This window comes from Ceratina calcarata, unplaced genomic scaffold, assembly GCF_001652005.2.
Source record: "Ceratina calcarata isolate Rehan_Ccalc_2016 unplaced genomic scaffold, ASM165200v1 scaffold46.2, whole genome shotgun sequence".
In the NCBI taxonomy this organism is placed as follows: domain Eukaryota; kingdom Metazoa; phylum Arthropoda; class Insecta; order Hymenoptera; family Apidae; genus Ceratina; species Ceratina calcarata.
In genome coordinates, this window is record NW_017170029.1 from 129,066 (window position 1) to 149,233 (window position 20,168).

General features: G+C 35.6%; 5 protein-coding genes across 5 annotated transcripts; 3 read left to right on the forward strand and 2 right to left on the reverse strand.

The window, feature by feature from the left end:
- Positions 1-604: 604 nt before the first annotated feature.
- LOC108627347 (zinc finger CCCH-type with G patch domain-containing protein) lies at positions 605-3,929 on the reverse strand. The gene is made up of 9 exons (XM_018028542.2): positions 3,749-3,929; positions 3,396-3,629; positions 3,034-3,114; positions 2,829-2,966; positions 2,414-2,556; positions 2,178-2,356; positions 1,654-1,929; positions 1,090-1,269; positions 605-1,014 (listed from the first exon to the last, which is right to left on the reverse strand). Exons 1-9 carry the CDS (start codon positions 3,797-3,799, stop codon positions 716-718), a joined length of 1,581 nt encoding a protein of 526 aa, XP_017884031.1. The 5' UTR covers positions 3,800-3,929; the 3' UTR covers positions 605-715.
- A 96-nt stretch (positions 3,930-4,025) lies between these two features.
- Positions 4,026-5,189, forward strand: LOC108627349 (COMM domain-containing protein 5). Its single transcript, XM_018028545.2, has 4 exons — positions 4,026-4,290; positions 4,369-4,561; positions 4,640-4,786; positions 4,878-5,189. The coding sequence occupies exons 1-4, from the start codon at positions 4,194-4,196 to the stop codon at positions 5,059-5,061; spliced, it is 621 nt and encodes a 206-aa protein (XP_017884034.1). The 5' UTR covers positions 4,026-4,193; the 3' UTR covers positions 5,062-5,189.
- A 421-nt stretch (positions 5,190-5,610) lies between these two features.
- LOC108627348 (NADH-ubiquinone oxidoreductase subunit 9-like) lies at positions 5,611-7,118 on the forward strand. The gene is made up of 5 exons (XM_026815534.1): positions 5,611-5,812; positions 5,890-5,955; positions 6,104-6,348; positions 6,439-6,684; positions 6,898-7,118. Exons 1-5 carry the CDS (start codon positions 5,749-5,751, stop codon positions 7,072-7,074), a joined length of 798 nt encoding a protein of 265 aa, XP_026671335.1. The 5' UTR covers positions 5,611-5,748; the 3' UTR covers positions 7,075-7,118.
- Positions 7,119-7,154: 36 nt separating this feature from the next.
- Positions 7,155-8,312, forward strand: LOC108627350 (NADH dehydrogenase [ubiquinone] iron-sulfur protein 3, mitochondrial; the record flags this gene model as incomplete). The annotated part of the gene is made up of 3 exons (XM_018028546.2): positions 7,155-7,454; positions 7,545-7,790; positions 8,004-8,312. Coding segments are annotated over 3 exons (723 nt in total), but the record flags the coding sequence as incomplete, so codon positions are not given.
- A 27-nt stretch (positions 8,313-8,339) lies between these two features.
- Positions 8,340-19,894, reverse strand: hrm (solute carrier family 16 member hermes). Its single transcript, XM_018028541.2, has 5 exons — positions 17,415-19,894; positions 16,312-16,524; positions 15,922-16,048; positions 15,666-15,845; positions 8,340-10,512 (listed from the first exon to the last, which is right to left on the reverse strand). Exons 1-5 carry the CDS (start codon positions 17,551-17,553, stop codon positions 9,312-9,314), a joined length of 1,860 nt encoding a protein of 619 aa, XP_017884030.1. The 5' UTR covers positions 17,554-19,894; the 3' UTR covers positions 8,340-9,311.
- Positions 19,895-20,168: the final 274 nt, after the last annotated feature.

The following is a 20,168-nucleotide window of genomic DNA, read 5'->3' on the forward strand; positions in this document are numbered from 1 at the left end:
TCGATATTGTACAGCAGCAACTCTTCTGACTTAAATCAACAAATTCGTACTGCTCTTCATTATTACGAATGTTAAATTGTTTGGATAACTGGGGCTGGGGATGCAAAAGGGATATAGCGGCGTACGAATCAGACAAGTGATGAGATGATGCATTCGCTTCCCCCCAGCTCCCAATGTAGTGTATGAATTTTGACCAATCAGGGTTCATCCTTTTCGACTTTGCTGGAACGGCTGGAACATACGCCGTGCTCGTAATTAACGTACGCCATTACGTTCTAACGCGTGCTAACATACATCATACATCACACATGCAGTACGCAGCCCCTTCGGTCGTTAGAATCCTTGTTTATTTGATACACTCTCTGTCCACTGCGCAGTGCGCACCGTGTGCACTGTAAGCCTTACAGTGTAAGGGCTGGAGATTCAAAGTTAAAGAATAAGCACGATCTTCTAAATCGTGAGAATAAATTTATGGAAAGTTTACAAAAGAACGAGTAGCTTGCTACATTTGGTTTTTTATTTACTGTTCTCACAGGAATATAAACAATGGATTTTCAGATGTAGCTAAGATTATTCCTAGTTATACTATCCAAGAAAAAAGTAATAATATAATTATACTGTTTTATTTATATTGTTTTACACATATTAAGATAGTGTGTATATAAGCTAATTTATATTGTAGAAAGTCAATGTGGTAAATATATGTATATGTACATCAAAATATCGATAATTTAGCCCTGTTCTTCCGTTGATCTTGTTCGGCAGCAATACTTTTCTGAGATGCCTTTAAACCTGCAAGTTCGTTCTGCTTTTCATTGTATTTCATTATGATGTTGTTATAATGAATGGTTCCTTTAGCGTGTCTTGCCAAAGATTCCTTCAGCTTTGACGATTCCCTCTCTAATCTTAAAATATTTTCGCCAATTTGAAAATTTGCTACGTTCAGTTGCCGGTTCGATTCCGTTTTAAGACTATTCTTATTCTTTGAAATATTATTCTGTCCTTCGGTCTTAGCTGTAAAAAGATCAGTGAAATGTTTAAAAGGAAACATACAATACACGATACAATAAACAATATTTGTATACATACGTTTGTCACCTAAAGTTGCATTTATAAAATTAAATACGTTCTTCTTTTCCCGTTCTTTCTCCCTTTGATACTGTTTCTCTCTCTGTTGCTCTAGCTTTTGTTGCTGCTTTCGCATTCTACGTTCTACGGAAAATAAATCTTCGTCTCCACCAGCGTTTTCTCGCAGTTCCATGCAATGATCTGGAAAACAATATTTTATTCGAGACACGTGCACTAAGGCTGGTATTCAGAGTTGTTACTTATATTTAGGATCGCCTTGAGCATTTGCTTAAGTCCTTATTTCCTGTACAAGACAGGGACTGTAAATAAGGGATAGACAGGGATACGAAATGCTTAAGGCGATCTGAAGAATAAGTAATGGCTGTGAATACCGGCCAAAAACGCCGATTGTTAGAACACCCATTATTGGATCGCTCTATTAACTGGACTTTCTTATGTCAAAAGATTTTATGATTCGAACAATATCCTTTAGTTATCTTACTATACACAGTATGAAATAAACACGTTTGTTTTCCTGTTAATACCGATAATCGAGGTTCTACTGTAATTAATATCTGTACGTACCTAGAGATTTACCAGCTGGTAGTACCAATGCTTCAACTGGTTTTATCCTACCATCCGCACGTTTCCCAAGCCCGGTGCCAACTACATATCCCATTTGAGCCATTAATTTACTACCTATGCCACGCGTATGCTTCTCCCAGTTTCCCAGTGGCGCGTTGCCATCAACCGAGAGAAACGACTTCTGAACTATTTCTTCCTGTGAATGGTTCATCGAATCGCTTTCATTGCCACTATTTTCACTGTCAGATGTATCTGACATTTCCAACTCGGCATCACCTGCGAATGAATAAGTATACAAAAAATTAATTATGATCTTACATTTGTTTAATTACTTAACACATTGGCGCCAATGGTTCACACTTGAACGGCCCCATCGAACGGCGCGTACCACCACATAAGTGGCTAATAAATGTATATATGTTAAGTTGGTTTCGGTAAATAGAAGAAACTATCAAGTTCAAAATTTATAAAGTCGCCAGATGGTGAGACAAGCAAATTACAGTGCCGGTTAATAAGATACGTACCAAGGGGTAAGAGATCCTGAAGGAAAATTTCTGCAATGTTACCATTAGACTCGAACTTAATTCTAAAGACATCTCCTTCCTTTTCTGGCATTTTCAGTACAACAGATCTATGCCATAACTGATTCGTGTGTTTTGCCAATACTCGACTACCCATTTTTATACTTTGGAAATCGGGTTCCCTACAAAGAAAAAATTGTATCAATTTTTCTCCCTCAAACATCAGGAGATATATTTACCTGTATTCTTGTATACTAGATAATGGCACTAATTCTCCATGCGAAAATCTGCAATCGTCATCAGAAAATTTGCATTTTCCATCCAAATAATAAGGACATGGAAGCATTTCTTTGTGTGTTGGGTTTAGAAAAAGAACCCTGACCTAAACGATATAACAAATAAAATAATTAAATTTCCTTCCAATTGCACAACATTTTGATAGATAAGGAAAACGTCATTCTTTAAAACTTTCTCTAGAAAGTACACTCAAAAGTTTGGAGCATCCTCCACTTTTTGGACGAAACAAATGTTTTCACGCACATGCATTTTATTAAATATTTATTTGCAGGAAAGGTCATTACTTGTTTTGAAACTCTAGCATGCTCCAAACTGTTGAGCAGTAGTGGACATTCAATTAGCATATTGGTAAATCACCTTTATATCCTGCATATTTTTTATTCCTTTATCGTTTTGATAAACAGAGGATATCATAGCATTATGATAACCAATGCCACCCCAATTGCTACCGTGAGGAGCTCTACATTTCATGCCTTCAAGCTGCCTCAATTCATCCTGCAAGATGAACTTGCACCGTATAATTGTGTCATTTCTATGTCCTAGAGAATACTTGCGTACTGACTTCTATGTTATTGGATGTACCATCGTCTTGTTTATCCTGTTCATTTTTCACAGACTCATTCGCAGTTTTCTTCAGTTCTGCCTAACATTGAGCATTGAACAAGATGATTAATTATACTGTACAACACAACATTTTTTTTGCAATAACTACTACGTGATTCTTATTTCCATGAATCATGCATTTTTACAAAAACTGCTACTTTTCAGAAACAGTACATGATAAAGCAATTCTGTTTCCAGAGTTGTTTTTGGCATGAAAAACTCCATAAGAATCGCATAATGGATATTCCAGAAAATGAAAAAAGCTTTTTTGTTGGGCCATGTCATGATTTATTTCTTTCCAATAATTATTTAAATAATTACCTTGAACAAGGCGTATTCCTTTGCCAATGGATCATTAATATCAACATCGACATCATCGTCATCATCGTCGTCGTCGTCGTCGTCGTAATCTAAATCCTCGCTAGAATTTCCAACACCTTGCAAGCTTTCTTTCGTTAAGGTAATGAGTTCCTGGAGGTCTGCTTGCAAGCTCAACAATTTTTCCCTATCCGCGTCTTGAGTAGTTACGGCTAGAGTCGCTTGAACTTGAGCCAACTGGCGAATAAAACGAAAATCAGGATCGCAAGTAGTTTCGGTCAAACGTTGAACGGGCTTACTACCAAATGGTTATGTTGCTGCGGAGGAAAACGTCAATACAAGTTTCATTTAAATACCTGCTGTTCGTACTGTGCGATCGCCTCCTTCAAGCTTTCCACGTCTGTCATATTACACTCTATCCTCTGCACAATGTTGATTTCTAGACTCTCAGAAATTCTTCTTTTATAATGAACACAATTGACAATTTACATTCAGACTCTCACTTTCTGTTGCTTGCCGTCCGAGTAATTTAACGATCCTACATAGTGTATAGGGAACTCGTTCAATTCTGGTCCAACACACACACACACACACACACACACGGCGGCACACATAGGCAAAGGCAAATTGCAATTGCAGCAAGTTCACATGGATAGGCGATACGTCTCTATCCATACCTCGGTCGATTTCAGCAATACGTTAATTTCTAGCATTCTATATAAATGTATTTTAACCAATTTTAACTTATCTATGACTTATCGTTGGCCCTAGTGATAATGAAATAAAGTGGCCGAAATAAAGATGTCGAATTTTCAAACTCAACTTGTGTATGCTTTAGGAAACAGAACAAAGGTTTTTCCAGAATTAAAAAAAGTATTTGTTCGACCTTTAATACAAAGTTAGTATGAATTATATGCAAGTTATAAAATTGTATTAATTTGCCGAACTTAAAATGGAATTTGAATAATGTTCATAGTAGCCGTAAAGGCGATAAATCAAGAGTACATAGAGGAAGGAATATTGGATAGAATAAGTAAAAAATACAATGTGCCAGAAGAAACTGTGGATGAATATTACTCAGTTATTTTTACAGTATTAAGAATTAATTTGGGTACGTTATCCCAGAATGTAAAGCCAGCAGAATTTAAACAACTACTAGAAGAGTTGAAGTATGTATCTCTGCCAAGTTTATGTTTTAACATGTTATTTTTAATGTTTATTATAAAAGAGTTATGTTATTTTAATAGATTATCTGCAGAATGTATCGATGATCTATCTACAGTTGTATATGGCCTGAAAAGGCCAGAATTAATATCTGGTTTAGTACAAAAAACAAAGTTCTATCCTCATCTAATAGCCTGCAAGTGGCGAATAGACATCACTATTTCCTCCAGGTAATTCCAAATTATTTATTGACCACGAATTTTATAGTTTTATACTAAACTAGTATTAAAGGAGATTTATTTATTATTTTGCATTTTTTAGCATACTAAATAGAGTTTTGGAACCACATATCATAATGGAATGGACGTTTAGCAATGGAAAACGCCAGATATTTGAACTATCACTGACGAAGTTTCATCAACTGAGACATGCCATAGCAACGATTCTTGTAGAAATGCAAAAGGTTGAACAACAATGTGCCTCGAAAAATATTATATGCAGTTGATAATGGAGAAACCAACTATACTATGTATCCATTCTTTTGTGCAATATTACATTAAAAAAAGAAACTAATATAGACTATCTCTTTTATAGCTGAAATAAAACAGTACATGAGTAAATATGTAATATAAATTAAGATTGTAAGCTATTTGAATTTTTTTCTTAAAAACTAACAACGATTTTTATCTATTGCTATTATCATGAGCTATGAGACTCGTCTAGAGATTCACTGTAAATTTAAAGTCTCTAATATTAATAGTTTACAAGATATAATTATTTTTGTACGATACAGTTGTAATATTGGAGTCTCATGAGATTACAACGTTTCAGAATTTGTTTCTTTAAAACTAGGAATTCTATTTAAGTGATTTTCACACACGTTTTAGATATAGGATTGATCTAGTTTTGTTGCAAATTTGAAGTACGATTAGTTTTATTCAATCGAAGAATTTATTCCCCATATACAATTAATTTAATTAAAAATTCTTTCTATATTCGACAATGTCGTATATACATGCTACACCAACTTAATAAATTGCATTGATCTAATAAAATAAGTACCAAATCACTGTACCAGATACATAACAGTACTAATAGTAGAGCAAAATAGGAGAAGCGCCTTACACCAACACGTTTGTACGTGTCGGTGGATCTGTTTAAAGTCTGAAAGGAATCGTAGTATTTCGTGAAAATGTCATCGTTGTTAAAAAATTGTTGGAGGCTCTCACGAAGTCTTCCTGTTTCAACATCAATATGTAAAACAATTTATCTAATAATTATTTAATGTTATCGTTCTTATATTATGTAATTAATCATCAAACTAAATTGATAGGTTATCCAAAAGTTTTCCCTTCGATAAGGACATACACTACGGAAACTGAAAAACCAGAAGCACGACGTGCGTAAAACAATTTATCAATTAAACATTTCACTATAACTAAACCACATCAACAAAAATAATTGTTTTTAAGAACACTTCATTCAGCTACTTTTTAATCTATACTTTCCTGATCTTTCATATTATGCTAATTTATTATTTTTTATAGCAACAATACGTCAAGTCACAACAGAATTGACAGAGTTGAAAGATATGGGTGCATACATTTCTGCATGCCTTCCCAAGTACGTGCAGAAAGTTCAGATAGTTACTGGTGACGAACTCGAGGTAATGGTTTGTCGAGAAGGAATCTATCCAACAATGAAATTTTTAAGAAATCATCATCATACACAGTATACTTCATTATCAGATATTACTGCAGTAGATGTCCCTTCCAGGAAATATAGATTTGAAGTAAGAGATTACTTTCAATACTCACTTCACAGTATTTCACATCACATATTGTATAATATAAATATTACCTTGTAATTTCCAAACTTCTAGATCGTTTACAATCTTCTTTCCCTAACATTTAACTCCCGTATTCGAGTTAAAACTTATACAGATGAATTAACACCTGTATCATCAGTAGAGGAAGTCTTTGACGCTGCCAACTGGTATGAACGAGAAGTCTGGGATATGTTTGGTGTACTTTTTGAAGGTAATACGGATCTCCGTAGAATTCTTACTGATTACGGTTTCGAGGGGCATCCAATGAGAAAAGATTTCCCCCTTAGCGGTTTTGTCGAGGTAATTTCTCATTAATTCCATATAATAATAATATTTCTTACAGAAGAATTTAGAAAGAGTTATTTGACTGGTCTATAATAGATTTAACGTTACATAAGTAGTTAAAACACAAAAGAAATTATTGTTTGAATTTCGTTATGAAATATAAAGAAACTTTTTCTCCAACTCAATACTTTATTCGTGTGAATTCGTAATGTAATTCAATATTTTTAGGTACGCTACGACGATGAATTAAAGAGAGTTGTATGCGAGCCGCTGGAATTGACGCAAGAATTCCGCAAATTTGAATTATCTGCTCCCTGGGAACAATTCCCTAATTTCCGTGGAATCGCTCCTCCTACCGAAGAAACTGAGAAGACAGAACCGAAGGATCCTAAAGATAAGAAGTAAATTTATTTTAGGAATAATAAACCTATAGAAAAAGGGATATATAACATAGTTTCTACATATTATTTATTTAATAGTAACTTTTTAATCTATACTTTCCTGATCTTTCATATTATGCTAATTTATTATTTTTTATAGCAACAATACGTCAAGTCACAACAGAATTGACAGAGTTGAAAGATATGGGTGCATACATTTCTGCATGCCTTCCCAAGTACGTGCAGAAAGTTCAGATAGTTACTGGTGACGAACTCGAGGTAATGGTTTGTCGAGAAGGAATCTATCCAACAATGAAATTTTTAAGAAATCATCATCATACACAGTATACTTCATTATCAGATATTACTGCAGTAGATGTCCCTTCCAGGAAATATAGATTTGAAGTAAGAGATTACTTTCAATACTCACTTCACAGTATTTCACATCACATATTGTATAATATAAATATTACCTTGTAATTTCCAAACTTCTAGATCGTTTACAATCTTCTTTCCCTAACATTTAACTCCCGTATTCGAGTTAAAACTTATACAGATGAATTAACACCTGTATCATCAGTAGAGGAAGTCTTTGACGCTGCCAACTGGTATGAACGAGAAGTCTGGGATATGTTTGGTGTACTTTTTGAAGGTAATACGGATCTCCGTAGAATTCTTACTGATTACGGTTTCGAGGGGCATCCAATGAGAAAAGATTTCCCCCTTAGCGGTTTTGTCGAGGTAATTTCTCATTAATTCCATATAATAATAATATTTCTTACAGAAGAATTTAGAAAGAGTTATTTGACTGGTCTATAATAGATTTAACGTTACATAAGTAGTTAAAACACAAAAGAAATTATTGTTTAAATTTCGTTATGAAATATAAAGAAACTTTTTCTCCAACTCAATACTTTATTCGTGTGAATTCGTAATGTAATTCAATATTTTTAGGTACGCTACGACGATGAATTAAAGAGAGTTGTATGCGAGCCGCTGGAATTGACGCAAGAATTCCGCAAATTTGAATTATCTGCTCCCTGGGAACAATTCCCTAATTTCCGTGGAATCGCTCCTCCTACCGAAGAAACTGAGAAGACAGAACCGAAGGATCCTAAAGATAAGAAGTAAATTTATTTTAGGAATAATAAACCTATAGAAAAAGGGATATATAACATAGTTTCTACATATTATTTATTTAATAGTATCCGCGAACAATGATACTATTATCTATCCTTTTAAATAAAATAGAATAAACACGAACACGGAGAGTTTTGTATAATACGTTCATTTTCTGTGTCGTATGCTCCAAATGAAGAATACGTATTTTGTATTGTTATTTATTTTACATATTGTATAATATAAACTTAATTTGATAATTACAAAGTGCTTATTTTCTAATTGTAAGGCATATTTTTCGGTGGCTTACAAACAAATCGAATTTATAACAAAAATTGACTGATCTATTCACGTGTATATAACAATAGGAAATACAGCATACTTATCCCCGTTTCTTAGAGGTCTGTATAAAGTACTTTGCTTTTTACAATTACATATTATACATATGCTAAGAACATTTTACATGCACCAACTTATATTATTGCATCTTTCATATTCTTTTTTTGACAATAGCACCACGATGCAGTGCGCCGTTGAACTAAGTACTTACTTAATCATTAGACTGTGGATTTTTTTGCAAAATACAAGTTTTAAGGTATCAATTTAATAAGTGATATTTACTGAGAATATCCTTTCATAATTTAAACATCATGCTATGCATTTTACAGTTGATATTTATGCACTTTTCTCCACTACATGTATTTTTTACGGTTTTTACATACCCAATTTTGTTATAAATGCATAAGATCCGCAGCCTATTAATTATATGTCCGTGTGTTCGTTTTAATAGCAACAACAATTTACTTTCGCTGAATAAGTGTTCATTTTTCTTTTTCAAGAATAAGGCAAGATACTTCCAATGAGAAAAAGAAACGATCGTGTTTCTTAAAAATATATCTTTCGAAAATTGTCTTCTTATCAATCCACCTGAAAATGTGCGCGTGGATCGTCTATATAACATCACAGTGCCAGTGGTGTATATGTACATTGATAAACATTCATTCTAACATCACAGTATTCCATAATTGTATTCTCGTTACCACTTATCGTTATAGACAATTAGATTTCGTCCCTATAATGATCGTACCGCAATTAAACTGACCGTTGGCTATTATAATTGCTCAATTCCATCGGTGAGACGCGCTACAACTTTTCCGGCTGACACGCCTCCTTCGCCGCGTTTCTCTGTCTCCTTCTAATGAACGGAACGAAGCCCCATAACGACGCGCCCACCACTAGAATGATTCCTAGAATGCTGAAGATCGGCCCGTAGCTATGGATCTGTTCATATATGATGCCGCAAATCGGTGGCCCGATTAGCTGTATGATACCGTTAACGAATAGCGAGATACCGTAAGAAGAGGTCAACTTTTCGGTCCCCAACATATCAGCCATAATGACCGCAGTGATGCCGACGTAAATACCGGATGCTAAGCCGAAAACGCCGCAAGAAACCGACAAGAGGGAGTAGGTCTTTGCTAATGGGAGCAGAGCTAACGAGATTCCAGATATAAGTAAACCTCCAACGAAGTACCAGTGCTTCGGCATGATCGCGACATCGGAGAGAGCGGAACCACCAATACGTCCTATCAAGTCTAGGATCGACACGGTAGAAAGCAGCAGATTGGACATGTTCTTGTCAAAACCTAGCGAGATCGCGTACGCCGGTAGTAATATAACGAAGTTCGTGTAGCTGACCGCGTTCGTTGAATTCGAGATCAGGATCACCAAATAAATAGGATCCTTTAATAGACTGAAATCGAAGAATTTCTTGCTTTCTTTGTTTTCGTCTTTGGTCGTCTCCTCGGCGCCTTTTCTCGTGAACGTGCTCGATATCGCGTTCAGTGTCAACGTGGACGTCATCTCAGGATGTAGCGCGGACAGCGTGCTGCCGTGATAAGGTGTGCTGATATAATTGAATGACGATGTGCTCGGAGATTGGAATGGAGATTTCTGACGCCTGGACAGTCTTGAGTCAGCGCCGCGTTCCGGGACCGCGTGCAATGCTGGCGTGCTGTGCATCTGCCCGGTTATCTCCCGTCCCGTGGGCATGCTGATCTTCCTCGTACGGCCCTGTACGGGCGTGTTCTTGTAATATTCTAACGCGACGCTGGACGCGCTTTTTGGCACGATCGGTGCGGCTTTCTCGTTCGAAGCAATAACATAGTTCGTTTGCTTCTCGTCTTCCGGGCTAGCTATCGTCATTGACATAGCGTTCTCCGGGTCAACGTCGTCGGCTTTCGCTGACGACGAGGCTGGCACCATGTGCTTTTCCACCGGTTCGTACAAAAGAGCGCTCGCCCAAACATTTAAAGTGACAGCGCCCAATATTAATACCGCGCCTCTGGAAAAAAGCAAAACGAAGTTTTAACGTTTATCATGTTCCATCAATTGATACGATTTGCTCATAGAGCTCACATTTATTGTCATTCCATGGCTGTTGGGAAAAGAAAATTGTTATATTTCGTTAAATTACATAAAGTTAAAATATTGGGTTGGGGAAAATGTTTCTTCGTATTTATACGAAAAGTGTAATTCCAGTTAATTGTTTCTGGCAACATTGGTTGTATCTATCAACGTGACAACCTATTCTTGTCACTTGTCAAAGTTTTCCGTCAAAAAATAGCAAAAAGTTATCGAATAAAATTATCTAAATAGTTGTGAAACGTAAGAAGATATTGATTGAATTTCGTTATGGAGTACGAAGAAACGTTTCCCTCAAACTATTATTTCTGCTTTTATAATACAAAACCTGATTAGTTTAAAACAATTTACGCTAATATGATTTAATGAAATGAAATTAACTTTTTTATATAATGATCAGCGACCCAATGGAATAAGAATAATTCGATAAAAAATAAATACTAGCGTTTACGAGAACGCTTTATTTTTTATATTAATCATATAATTATATTATACAGTATTCGATTTGAAAAAAAGTACAAAGATTAATATCACAGATCAGTTACATTCCGTTAATACTGTTAACATATTCGTTTATCATAATCTTTGGTAACAGACACAACATACTGTTGATTCTTATATTAACATATTAATATTATGCAACACATATTTCACGAATTACCATCGAGTATCACAGACAGTCTTACGTATTCCGATATACGTAAGACCGATATATCAGTTTAACTTTTTTAATGACGGACTCTATCAGAAATGATATAAGGGTGTTTCATAGTCTGCACCATGTACTTATTTACCAGTTAGGACAGACTATGACATAGACAGTGTGCGTCAATCTGAAACTCTTTTTATACTGATTAAAAAGACATGAAGTGTCGTGTTGAAGCAAAACAAGATCATTCGTTCGAAAACACTCTAGGCATTTGAAATTCGACTGTTCCGAAACAATAAGAAAATGTATAGCTGGTGTAAAGTAAAAATGTATTGCATCCTTCTTCTGGTTTTAAAAGATTTTTAGCGCGCGTTTCAGATCGCGTCACAATGTTCTGCGATACGAGAGAAGTTCATCTTCTTCGATAATTGCATTCTCTCCTCTTCTCCCGTGGAACACATTCCTCTGCAACAAAAGAAAAAATAAAACGGACGCTTAAACGGGTGGTAATAATCTGTCTCGTTATCGTTCTAGTAACATATGTATATACATAGATACTATACATATATGCAGAATAATTAAAAGGTGTACGCCTCAAGACTCGTAACTCGCGTAACGATATTCTTCCGCATTTGCATTGGAATATTCGTTTCGATCGCGGCGCTAAGTTTCATTTTTTAAAGCGCACCGCATCGTGGAAAGAATAATTCTGAGGAAATAAAAAAACAAATAGTTAAAAGAAATGAATGATGTCAACACGAAGAGCACGTCTGGACAAGCGTTACATTGCAGCAACATTCTCAGGTGATTTACAACTCCAGAATGGCTAACATTTTTCGATAAATAAAACAACGCCCATTTAGATGTCTTTAGTCTCGATAGACACATTGCACATTCATTATTAGACAGCACAAATTTTTCGTCAGCGTCAATACTTAATTGGATATTTCTTTCTATACTTTTCAGCACGTAGATATTTATTATTAGCATTATTCTTCCGACGTCTGATTTTTTTTTTAATTATAGGAAATGCGTTTTTCTAAGGTACATAAACTTTTGGGATTGACTGTATAGCCAAGAAATATAATAACAAATAAAAGAAATGTCTACTTAGAATGCAGTCTTTTAACTGGATATCATGAATGTTTTGTTTTGCATGAAAACCAACAGTCTATTAATTGTACGAAAAGAAAAAAGTATAGGAATTTGAGATATAAAAATAACGAGGAAATGAGAAATGCGATACAAGTAATTTCCGCTTGGATCAATTAATTCTACTATGCTTATCTGTGAATAAATAAAGTCGAACGGATAAAAGTTGGAGTTATCTTAATACCGTTTTTTTACGTTCACGACACGTTAACTCTAAACACGTGAGTATCACGCGTTCGCGCGCACTTGAAATGTGCAATGTGCAATGTATGTACATACTTTCAACGTCAAATCGTACGTTTCCGTGGTTCTTGCACGATCGTGTTTATTACGTATGCACACCCAACAAGAGGCACGCGTGTATGATTTATATTCCTTCACGCTCGGCTGTTCAGTAAGCATTTCCTTCTTCATATTCAAATCTTCTGTGAACGCATTTATTTTTTATGAAAACGAAACATAGATTGAATAAATGTTTTTAATTTCACGGTAATAGTCGGATAAAAGTAATATGGATCGTTTAACATCGCAGGAGCGATGCGTAGCCAAAGCGAGCCACGATTTCTCGATTAGAGGTGTCGAAATGCTCGACTCTTTCGGTTTCCGATACGGTGTGAGAACTCGCATGAACCGATGAGCTGGAATAAATCGAATGTACATACAAATGAATTTCCGTAGATTTTTATACATACGTATGCATACAGTGACTCACAAAAATATTCAGACAGCTTTTAAAGTGAAATAACTTTTTTAGTATTGGATTAAACAATATAATTTCCTGTGGAATGCTAGAAAACTTAGTTTTCTATGTAATATTTAAAAAAATTGATTAAAGATATTCGTTCGAAAAGAGTAAAAATTTGGGTTTATTTAATTTTTTATTAGCGTCTCCAATAAAAATTTGAAACATTCCGTTTGTAGATCTAACATAAGTAAATTATATGCATGTACAAAATTTCATAAATATTCGTTAATCTTGTTATGAGTTATGACCGATTAAAAATGAAGAGTTTCAAACTTGTACAATGTACGATCTATTTATTTGGATCTTTAAACTAAAAATGTTCAATTGCTGTAAGCTACTATTCGGCATTCATACTACTTAGTGCAGTCTCCGCTTCATTTAGCAGCTTACCTTATACGAACTACTTGATCCCGTTCGAACGGCATGATTTATTCGAGCTACTCGGTTTGTTCAAACTGTTCGGTTTTTTTCGAATACCCGGCTCAGTTTGTTTATCCGAAATGAGTATTATTCGGTTCGATTTTCCGAGTACTTTGATACTTCTATTCCCGACTGAAGAAGCTCATCCAAGTCTTTAAATAGCCATCCGGCCAAAGAACTCGTCTTTATCATCACGGAGCGAAGTCGTAGTAATAGGATGCGTAATACTGGTTCAAAACTATCTGGTCTCCTTTTTATCGTGCTCGTCCGAGTTGAAATGAAGCATCAAAATGTATTGCGTGCAGCGTACAGAATTCCCATTAATATTCAAATTTCAAAGCGGAATAACTTTCTTAATGGTGGATCAAACGACGATTTGTGGAAACATTGTACATGCATATAACTTAATTAGGTTTACAACCGAGATGTTTCAAATTTTTTGCGACCCTAATAAAAAAGTTAAAAATCATGCCCGCTTCTTTATCCTTCCGAACTTTGAGAACAATTTTTGTTACGTATTAAACTGCGGATTTTTATGCACTTAGAAAAGATATAACTGTATTGAATTTTGATCATTGCATTCATTATGCACAAGCGTACTAAATAATGGATGCAAAGTATATTTAATTAAAAAAAGAAATTTAATTCCTTAATTTTGTGCTCCAAATATTTTATTTTACATAAAAAAACCGCAGTCTATATATTATGCAATAAACCAGGCCTCCCAAGCCTTGTAAAGAAAATGAGGTTGTTTGATCCAATATTAAAAAGGGTAGTCTATTTTTAAGTGTGTCCGAATATTAATGGGTAGTTACTATATAACTTGATCTGCGTAAAACATCACTTTTAGACGAGACACGGAACAAGAACGAATAAAAAAATATATTTATACGGAATATGTAATCCTTACCTAAGCCACATGTGATGAGTTAAGTGCCGTTTTCGCATGCAGGCTTCGGATAACGTATGTACATATAGAATATTTCTATGCTTTTGAAAATGGAAGGTAACTCGCGGGTCTAAAGAAGCAACCTTAGTAATTGCTTCATCAAATGTGCTTTAAATAACAAAAAATTACCACTTGACGATATTATTAGCAATAATTGTGTTATTAATTGGAGGAATGTAATTTTAAAATCAGTTCTGATTAATATTATGAATACTTTTAAGCCGGGACATAATCGTACGTACGTCGAACAGTTACTATTCGTTATCATTAATGACAAGAGATTTGATATTGTGAAATTGTGAAACAGCTGTAACTAGGGGGCCGTAAATTTCACAGAGATATGCAATGAAATGGGAAGTAATGTCAGCTGGTCACGGGTCTAACGGCGCAATTGCCTCATTAAATGTATTTTAAATCACTAAACGTTACCACTTGGAGATGTTATTAGCAATAATCCATTTACTAATTGGAGGAATGTGATTTTATAATTAGTTCTGATAGAATTTAGAGTACTATTGAGCCGTAACATTATCGTACAAATGTCAAACAATTAATTTTCGTTATCATTAATGACAACAGGTTTGATAGTGGAACCGTGAAACAGGTGTAGCTAGGATGTCGTAAATCTCGCAGAGATATGCAATAACGTAGTGTAAATAAATGCACGCGCGCGTGCTTGGTCCGAAGGATCTATCGTGAAAGTAGTTATACGCATGCATGATCGATCATTTGCCGTACTTTAATTAATTGTAATAATGATATACAAATAAAATACTCACCGGAGTCAACAATCTTCACGTAAAATATTATACATACTTTCTACGGCAGTAACACTTTTTATTTACAAATCTTCACGACATCGAGAAGATAATGCACAAACTTCTCGTATTTTTCTTTAGGACACGCTAACAGTGCCGCAGATTATGTAAATGTTGGATAGATCAAGCTCACAAGTCACAGATTGTGTCAAATTTTGTCGAAAATTAAAATTAGGACATTTTAAACAAAAAAAAAATATTAATAAATCATATAAAACTTTTCAACGAAGTTTTTCATCAACGTAAAATATTTAATTTCAATAAAATCGTTTAGCAATTGGAAATTTTTATAATGATTTCATACCTGTTCTCGTTTATAAGTATAATTAAAAGAACGTACCTGTAACCATATTCTTGTAGGAGAATTCCGATGACAGGCGGAAGAAATATCGAACCTAATGCGCTACCAGAAATGCAGAGCCCGTTCGCAAGACCGCGGAGCCGCACGAAGTACGAAGTTACTATGTACACGGTTGGAGGGAAAGACAGACCTGCTCCGGTTCCTACCAGGACCCCATAACTAAACAGTTGAACAAAGAAAATTAATTAACGACTAATGTATTTACTTCATCAATTAATGTCGATGTAATAATTACCTAACACATAAAAAGGCCACGGAGTTTGCAAAATAACTTAACATCATCCCCGCAGCAGCGAAGGTTCCTCCCAGCAAAGTTACTGTCCGATAAGAATATTTAACTGATAATATACTGGACAGGGGTCCTGCAACAAGAATCAATCATGTTTAACATAAAATTGAAACTTTTTTAACCGACAGTTTTTTCAGATTAATATACTATATTTGTATTTTCTATATTTTAGTGCAATTTTTTCTGGTAGCTTGCTACCAGCTTAAATGATAATTACAACTTTAACAATGTGAGAAAACAATGTTTGTTTTCTTTTCATTTTTTACTGAAGAATTTAAGGTCAATTGGATGGTAAATAGTAGGTTTAGTGTTAAAAAATGATAATATGTATCTTACCAAGTGAACTGTATAAAAAGTAACATAACGCTGGTATCCAAGCAGCAGCAGCAGGCGAGGCATCGAAAACTTCAAGGAATTCGACAAATAAAACACCGAAAGATTTTACTGTTCCTGGTATGAGTAGATTAACCATAACAGATGCCAAAAGCACAAGCCATCCCCAGCCTCCGTCTGGTGGGACTAAGTCTTCCTCGGCTGTTACATTTTTAACTAAAAGCGAAAATAAACAATCATGGTCTGTTCATCTGTAAATATACAGTGACTCCCTTTAGTACAGCAAAGAACATGATTCTTTACATTTTTATTCGGGTCTCGAATCTTAAGTAGATCTCTGTATTTTTTCAAAATTTTTCATGTGTTTGAATCAGAGAAGAAAAATATCGAAAATCATATTCTAAAGGATGTGTATAATTTTTTATGCTTCTACCGATTTTTACGAAACTTTGTACACATATATAACTTATTTAGATCTACAAATGGGATGCTCCAAATTTTTATTGACGACTCTAATTAAAACGTTAAAAACGATGTCCTTTTTTCTTCGAAAGTCTGACGAAGAGCAATTTTTTTTAAATTTTTATTACATATTATGAACCAGGCCTCTTAATAACCCAAAGAAGATAAAGTTGATTCAAGTAATATTAAAAAAGTTATTCTATTTTGAAGTATGCCTGTCACTGTATATGTATGATAGAATAGTGTTATTTTAGCAGCTTCCTACTAATTGATTGGATACACTTCGTGACAACAAAAGAAGATCTAAAATAAGAAACAAGTCTGCTATCCTGTAGATTCGATATTTTCCATGAACAATTAGACGTAATTTTATTAGCAATTTTATTTTCGTAACAATTTAATAGTTTTCTGTCTAATGTTGTTAACTTGCATAATCTTTTTTTTCGAAACAGACTTGTTAAGCACCACGAGTAATTAAAATTTTTTACGATAATTTCATTTTATTTTTAGTCACCGAGCGAAACACTGTTACATATGTATGTGTATAAAATAAAAACACTTGACCTTTCTGCTTCTAAACTGAAGTCCAAAATATACTTTAATCTTTCAAAGACAAGTAAACAGAAATTGGTGAAACCGCTTACCTTGCTTATTGGTCCCGTTGAAATTACTTTTCTTCTCATTTTCGTTGTGCTGTGACACCAGCCTGTAGCTTCCCTTCTTGCTCGAACTAAATTTGATGTTGATTCCATTGTCTTGATCTTGGACTCGTTGCATTGTCATCGACCTTTCCTTTTTCTCGTCAAAGCGGCGCGGTAGCGCGCACACACAATCGCATAAAATTTTTACAAACGAAGAAAAGCGAAACCAATTCGCGGTGATTTACCACGAGGAAAAAAGGAATTGAAAGGAAGCACCCGCGTGAACACAGATAACCGTGAAAAGTGGCGAACGAAAGTATAACAGAGAGAAATTCTGATTTACAACAGATTCAGGCTACGATTCGTGTAGGAGATATCAATATTCACAAATAGCGGAATCGGCAGCCGTGTCTTCCTCTCTGATTGCCACGGACACTTCATCAATCTCGATCCGACGCTCGCGGTCGCACCTATATTGCCTTTTCCGTTTTTCTGATAAAGCGAGCCCCGTGAGCCGGTCATAGACCCTTCCCTGCGATTTCCTTCGAAAAAGAGGAAAATATCTTCGATGCGAGTGACCCGACGCCACCGTTAACGGCAACCCGCAATGCGCCGATGTTGTCTGCAGTTTCACCGGGGTTACAGTACCACCGCCTCTTGCTTTTGATTCACCGTCAAATTGCATAGAGCACGTGAACAATGGCATGTATGCAGGAATTCTTTATGCACAGACCTCTGTCATATCCCGTTTGATAAAGAGAACGCACGCACACCCGCGATTTCACGCACACCCGCGGTCCGAGCAAAAATCGTTACGTCTACCCAACCAAAACAACTCGTCCGCCGCGGAACGACTGATCAGCTGTGTATCACGCAGGGCCGTATTTACCACTACCTCATCCTGTCTCCCACCATATGTCTTCGGCGTTCTCAGTCTATCCAGCGGTCTTGTTCTGTCGATACCTCTCCCACTGCACGTCTGACTTTTTAAATGGCAAAGGAGAAGGAGACAGTACAATGCGGCCCTCTTCTTTCAATCACTGGGAAGTCCTCTTGCTCTTTGTCGTACCTTAAGTTCCGTAGGTCGCATGGCAAGAAAGAGTACGAACCAAGGAATAAGGGAATGGAAAATTTATGGACAGCGTACAATGGCCGAAGAATAACCCAGGGCAAACGTAGGCTTTCATCGTGGACACAATCAGCCCGACACGTTGAATCAGAAAATGACTAAACACTGATTGTGAGAATTACTAGTAGTCATAAAATCTGTATAGTGATGGAGTCTGATGAGATCCCAACATTCCCAAATCTTTTTCTCGGAAATTAGCAACGGTATTTGAATGAAAATGACTAAATACTGAGAATTGCTGATATTCACCTAATGTACATTTATAACGATTGTTTTCTTATGCAAGAACCTACATAATTACATTTGTTCTTTCTTCGAATTGATAAAATCTGCTACTAAGGTCCAGATACACATTGACTTGTTAGTGGATTTTACCAAGTAGATCCACGTTCTGTCCTCCGTCGTGCGAACGCTGTACGAATTAATATCTCGTCGCGCGCGACCGCGTCCCACTTAGGGATAGAGAAATCGAGGTAGGAAAAACAAGCCGGAGGAACAGATAAGCCTTTGGCCACGATATTGAGTGTAGCGATCGTGAAAAATTGTTTGCGGCCGGGGGCCTCACCTTTTAGCTTATCGCGAAAAAGTAAATTTCAAGCCGACTCAACGGCGGGTTTACTCACCTCTTCAAAAACTAACGATCTCATATGTGTTCACACAAAAGTTCGAGCCTTAACTCGTAAATAGACAGCGGATTTTTATGCAAAATAGAAGATTTAAAGTAGTCAGCTACAAAAATCCATTTCAGATTACAGTTTTCTTCATCATTTAAGCATTGCAATATACACTCGCTTTTTATATCTTGCATATTTTTATGCAACGTTTATACTTCCAGCATAATAGATTATTTCATAAAATCCGCACTCTACTTATATAAGCAATCCACTGGGGAAAGAAAAATGACTTTGTGCAGTATAAATAAGTGTAGCTAAATTACGAGATTAAAGAATATGAAAACGTAGAAATAAAGCAGGAAATCAAACTATGCCTCACGCGGAGATATAAGATTCTACCGTTTCGGTTATATCGCAAATTGCTGACATCGTTTGTTTGTCAGGGAAGCCATCGTGCGTACATTTAACGATGACTGTTCAAGGAATTAGAACGAAATATTTCTGATAAGCGCAGAATTCTCTCAATGGGCACTTCTGATTCTGCGAAAAATGAAAATATCGGGAACAGGCTGCTGAACATGTTCACGATATCACAATTCTATGTAAGCAATTTGTATTCAAGCTGTTTTTCCACTTGTGCACACATTCCTGTTCTACACAAATAATTGTCGCGTAAGTATAAAAGCATCGTTACCTCGAGATTTCTTTTAATCAAAGTCGGACGTTCTACTTTTTTCGAGTGCACAACGTCAGCCACTTAATTTTTATCACATATATGGAACGTCGTACGCAACAACGGATCAATATCAAATCTACGAAGCTCCGATAAGCGTGATTCGAAATATTCCGAAAATGTTGCTTCCTCGCATTATGTAATTAGATTATATAATTGCGCGCATTTTATAGCACGCCCAAATAAGACGAAAATACGTCGAGCGTGGAAGCAGGAACTTCATCGACGTGGGTTGAATCCAATAGTGCGATCGATTTGTTAGAAAAGCAGCAAATGTGTAC